Raw genomic sequence first — 6,000 nt, 5'->3', positions numbered from 1 at the left:
TCATTTCTTTTTTTCTTTTACCAAAAAGACAAAAAAAGAAAAAAAACAAAAAAAAAAATAAAAACACATAAAGCCACATAAACTTGTTTTATACAATCTACAAACCAGAAGCACTTTGTGCCGAATGTTCCTACTGACCAGAAAGTACTCCACAGTATTAAAAAAAAAAGTACTCTTAATATCCATCGAAGGGAAATAAAATCTATCAGCACAGCCACAGAGAAGAGCAAGCAAGGATTGCCCCGTGTTCTTCATTTTCAGAGAGAACAGGGTGGTTGGAAAGAAGGAAGGAGGGGCGACAGGCATGGCGTGGAGAGGAGAGAGGTCGGGAAAAAGCACAAGTGGAAGGAAAAGAAAGAAGATCAAAGAAGATGTGGGGTGCAGGGGGACACGACATAGGAATGCACCAGAAAGAACAAGTCACAGTGCTGATATTGAAGACATCTAGCAGGAAGAGAGCTTCACAGTGGGGACAGAGAGCTGGAGAGGGAAGCAGGGAGGGACGGAGTGTGCTTTAATTCCCCTTAATTCCCTGATATTCCACATTCCTCTTCCAGACACGATTCCCTTGCTGCACGGACTTACATCACATCTTACACGAGAAGAACACATTGGTTACATCACAGCTACCAAGCTTGAGCGAGGCCTGTGCCTGAGTCAGGGAGGGAGCTCCTGTTCTAGTTGACCGTTGGAGCGAGTAGTCCGTTCTCTCCGGATGTGTGCAGAACACAGTGGACCAGTCCTGTCCAAAAAAAAAAATCATGAAGCTTATCCACAACAGCACCCCTATGGACCACAAAGGTGCAAGCCCGATGTTGAAACGGCAAGGTGGCCATCTTGCAATTTTGCTTTATCCATCCAGGTATTCCTCCAATTTCTAGCATTCTATTCCAAGTAAACAGTAGGTTATTATATTAGGGAATGTAACCAACAAAGCCCAAGACGGCAATGTTATTATACAATATATATATAAATGTGGCAGGAACATAAGGACTCCAGATTCTTGCATCAAACACCCAACCCTGCGGTTGGCCATTCAATACGGTTGACTGTTATCTATTAAGTCCTGGGTTGTTAAATACTCGATGCAGAATAATCGATTACTTTTCCGTTAGTGATCTCAATGGGATAATAGTCCCAAACTCTTTCTGAATGGATCGTTCCCACAATGAACAGTCGTAAACAGTTAGGGCTACTAAGCGTGAGGGCGCCCTCTCCCTATACTCAGCGGCTGAGCTCCTTTCTAAGGAAAAAACACAAAGTCTTCCTTCGGTGACCCAGAAGGAAGGAACGAAGCATGCGCACGGACAAAAGAAGCCAAGCTGAACAGCAATGCACATATACAGCTACAGCGAGACGAAGCAGCGGTCACAATCCTCGGGATCTCTTAGCACTGCCTTCTCCTACGTGTTCCCTTAAACTCATGAAGGAGGAGGAAGAAGTGCTGAGAGAGGCAGACTCTTGTAGAGGTAAAATTGTCACCAAGCAGAGGTCTAGTTCAAAAGATTGTCCTTGCACTAACTGGAGAAAAGCAAACCGGTATGAAAGAGGGGGGGGGGGGGGCAGCACCGTCGTACTTCAGAACCTGTCTCATGGAGAAGGTGAGAATGAACTCTTCAAAGCCAAGCACTGGTTTCTAAAAATTGATGCATTATTACATTTCGCTGCCCCCCTTTCTAAAATGATGCCTTGTGCATCCACTGCAGTACTGGGATAAGGAGGGGATTGGGGTTTAAGACTGGTTCCCTATTGTCAGCCCTTGTGGGGAGGTCTGCTGGCAAATGTGGGTAAGAAACCCAAGAAGGCAGCAATGAAACAGTTGGACAAGTAGGAGCCTGCACTTATAGAAGTCACATAGAATACTTGAGACACGTATGCATTTCAAGATACATTTGCTTGCATGTCACTTGTCTGGCAGTAGTATAGAAGAAGGTTTAGCTGTAAACCACTCTGCTCTAGGAGGCCTGTAATCCCATTTTTTTTACCCCCCCATGGTTCTAGTTACTCAGCAGCAAAATGGTTAGGCACACTTCCCTAAGTGCAGGCTGTTGAGGCTATGACAGGGAGTGCTCAGCTCTTACAAAGAGCAGAATACAGGCCCCTTTGGCAGGACTGGCTTCTGTCGGACGCGGAGGTGGCTGCGCACCACTAGTGTTTGCATGGAGGATCTGAAGACGTCCAGCAAAAAGAGATCAGCAAATGGAAAGAGAAGGTCGAAGAAAGCAACGAAAACAAAAACAAAAAAACTTTGGTTTAAAACAATGGACTGATGATAGTTTAAATGAAGAGAGAGAGTTAATATCTCTAAGTTCTGGTCACTCCCCCAGCCCCTTTTCTTTGGGACCCCTTCCAGCACTGCTGGGGGGGTGGGAACACAAAATATCAATAACTGCAAACAAACAATGAGTAGGGAAGTGAAGGAAGGGACACAGTGAGGAGGATGTAAGACAAAGATGATGGGCCGTGACTAGAACCGGCAGCCCAGCACAGGTCGCTGGATGTGGCACCACAGCCAAAGAAATCAATTCAAGTCTTTTTGAAATCAGGCAAGCAATAAGATTGGAGAATTGGTGGAGAGGTGATCTGACCGCCCACCAACTCTCGACAGTCCTTTTCAGCGTGGTACACTTGGTATCGAAAAGGCCTGTCCTTGGCTTCTTTTGTTACCCTTGCAGATAAATTGTGGTGGGACCAAAATCGTTTAACGGGGTTAAGCGGGCGTGCAGGAGGCCAGCCCCGTAATGATGCGGTGCGGTAAGAAAGGATAAAAAGAAGCCAGGAAGGGGGATGAACGCCTGAAAAAGATGGTTTGGAGAGTGAATTTTTGAAAGCAGTAATGGCTTCATGTGTTGGCTTCATCGTCAGTGTCGTCAATCAGGATCTTGGCATCTCGGGCTTTACTCCTGGGAGACACAATAGAAAAGATGTCATCATGAATTGCCCTATTAATTGTTTACAAAAATCTCTAGGCCAATTAATCTCATTGCATCCTTAAAGAGCAAATTCCCACTTAAGTTACCTTTACACGGGCCGATAGTTGCCTTAATAAGAACTCAAATGAGCGATTTTGGGCCACTGCTGGCCTGTATACACATGACCACCGAGAGGGCATTAAGAAGTCGCTAATCGTTCCATTCCAGCACACTGATATGGAACAGCTGCTGAGCGGCTTCTTCCTCAAACTATGAGCAATTTCTGTTTAGAGTGAATGAAGGCCAGCGGGCCAGAACTATCCCCAACCTGCTCCACATTCATTCATTTGTAGACTATCGCTCCAGTATAAAGCACAGCAGTGATAGTCAGGGGTATGGCTGTCGGGTGTTTATCTGCCCGCCAGTCGTCAAGTGTAAACAAACTTTTACGGCTGCCCAAATATTTTGGAAAGCTGTCAGACATGTTGTTTCGGCCAACAAATATCTTGCACAACTCCACACTTAGTAGTCAAAAAACAACTGCCCGAGCCTCATCTCTTCTGCTATCTGACAACAGTCTGTGGGGAACAAGAATTAGTTTCTGTACTTTTCAGAGTTTAGAAAGAATTCGATGGTGACATAAAGAATTATGGTCCCAAATCACTGGTTAGAAAACGGGATGCAAGGTTATCACATCCCAAAATAATATAGACTTGTGATGAATAACCAGAGTGCCACACTTGATTCTAAAGGCCACCGACAGTCCAGCGTGTCATGTTACACACTGATCAATCTGAAGTAACAGTGGAGAAGTGTTGGTTACGGCCCTTTTACACAAGCGGACTGGCCTGTCAACGACTGTACAAGCGCTGACATCACGGCTAAGGTCGTCAGCGCTCGTGCAGAGTGTTTACACTAAGAGGCTTCTCGCTCAGCACGTCACCTTCTATGTGAAGCACTGAGCGCATTGCACTTACACGGAATGAGACGCTGGTGATCCAGCAATAGTTTTTCAATGACTGAAAGGCAGCGATAAGAACCAATAAACAAATGGTAAGAGATTTTTTGCGTTTACACTGCCTGATCATCGCTAAAAGTCATTTGTTTGAATGAATTTTGAGCGATAATCGTGACGTGTAAATAGGCCATTACCCGCATATCGTGTGGCACCGTCTGGGTATAACAGTTGTTTCACTCACTGGGAGGACAGGCGAGGTCTGCGCAAGGATATGCTCTGGCTTCTTTTCCATGTCTTGCTCTTGGCTCGGTTCTTGACGCCATCGTCTTGATCCATCATCTGCTCCAGCAGGGTTTGGTCATCAGCATTCATAGGGGCCACAGAGATATCGCGTACGGCACGAAATTCACCACAGTTATTCAGATGCTCGTTCTCCAGTCGAAAGAAGTTCCACACAAAGCGACTAGGGGTCAGAGAAGGGAAAGGACGACTCAGACAAGGTTATAAGCATACAAGAACATTTATCCAACAGGTGAACCGTGTACCAAATGATTCCTAGGAATGTTTAATCATAGGATAAGGAAGAGCAGTGGGACCCCATCAGTCAGCAAGTTGAGACCCCCAGTGTTCTGAAAAATTCCGTGTCTGGCTCTCCTGGAGGTTGTTTCTCCCCCCGTAGTGACGTCACTTTGAATGGAGTACTGGCCGAGCATGCACAGTAGGCACATTATTTATTTCTATGGGAGGAACAGAAATACCCGAGCGGGTGCCGCTCAGGTAATCGGCAGTCCCATTCAAAGTGATTGGAGTACCGCTGCACTTACACGACCAGTGCTCCATTTAGTCTCTTCCTCACTATGGGAGGGCAGTGACCCCACGTTGAGAAGGATGGGGACACAGTATAGCAGCCGGGCGCTCCGAGCTGGCAACAGGTGGTGGATGCAGAAGACAAGCGGGAGGGGGGGGGGGGGCTTCTGCATCCCCTGCTCGGAGCGTAAAGTGATTGCTCAATGTTTGAGCGATCACCGTGTGATTAAAGGCACACAGCGATTATCTCTCAAAAGTCTCTTAAAAGACATCTTAGGAGCGATAATCGGTGTGTCTAAATGGGCCTTTACTGTTCCTTTGGCTAAAACATCCATAATATCAGAGAATCAAAGTGAATATATTAACCCCTTCCTGATTGACCTATTTAATACATTAACGACCCAGCTATTTTTAATTTATTGTCGTCGTATTGAAAGTGCCATTACTTAGTTTTTTTGTTTACATAGCTATATGAGGGCTTGTTTTTGGGCTGCAGATGACTCTCGTCACTTTTTATTCTGCTTTTTGGGAGGTAGGAGTAGCAACACACAGCAATTCTAGAATAGATCTTAATGGCGTTTACTGTGGTGCGCATGAAAAACCTTTTCCCTTCATTCTATACCAAATGTATTTAATTTACATGTTTTACTACTTTTACACAATGAAAAAGAAATAAAAATCGAATTTCTATCACCACATACCAAGACCCATAAAACCGATTTTATTTTTGCATCTACGCTCTATTTCAGGTCTTTTGTTTTTGCAGGAAGAGTCGTACTTTCCACTGATACCATTTTGGGGTACATGCAACGTTTTGATTACCTTTAATTGCATTTATTTGAAAGGTGATCTGACTAAAAATAGCATTTCTGACATTTTTTAAATGATCTTTTATGTTGTTCACCGTGTGGCATAAATACCCGACCTGCAGTACTGCAAGACTGAAAGAGCTTTAAACCAGCGCCGTAAATTTACTATAGCACGGGTTTAAAGCCCAGGACTAAGTGTTGTGTAGATTTAAGGTGCTTTGCCAATAAAGGGTTAAAGTAGTTATGCATGCATACTCCTCCGCTCGATCGGAGAGCAACCTTGGAGAAGCAAATGCGCACTGCATGGGACAGCTGATGTACCACAAGTATTGCGCACGGGTCCTATTCTAGTTAATGTCTGAATCAAGTTTGTGACTTTAACCAATACTTCAATAAAGACGAACAAAAGACGTTCTTCATAGAAAGTTGTTTGCATGCCAGCGCTCCCCTACCTCTCCCCAACCCATCCTCATTAATGACTGAAGGCCACTGATGCTTCCAGATACATCACAGG

The 6,000-nt window shown here is 44.9% G+C and overlaps 1 protein-coding gene across 1 annotated transcript in view; it reads right to left on the bottom strand.

Annotated features, from left to right (window-relative positions):
• XPR1 (xenotropic and polytropic retrovirus receptor 1) overlaps positions 1 to 6,000 on the bottom strand; it is a 130,416-nt gene continuing 124,416 nt past the window's right edge. The window contains exons 14-15 of the mRNA XM_066597435.1: positions 4,112 to 4,333; positions 1 to 2,903 (exon numbers count right to left, since the gene is read on the bottom strand). Of these exons, the coding sequence (XP_066453532.1) occupies positions 2,843 to 2,903; positions 4,112 to 4,333 (283 nt within the window). The 3' untranslated portion in view covers positions 1 to 2,842. The remainder of the gene's footprint in view (positions 2,904 to 4,111; positions 4,334 to 6,000) is intronic.

The sequence above is a fragment of the Eleutherodactylus coqui genome, chromosome 3 (assembly GCF_035609145.1).
Source record: "Eleutherodactylus coqui strain aEleCoq1 chromosome 3, aEleCoq1.hap1, whole genome shotgun sequence".
In the NCBI taxonomy this organism is placed as follows: Eukaryota; Metazoa; Chordata; class Amphibia; order Anura; family Eleutherodactylidae; genus Eleutherodactylus; species Eleutherodactylus coqui.
Note: the sequence above shows the minus strand (reverse complement) of the source record. Positions and strands in the feature narration are given on the sequence as shown.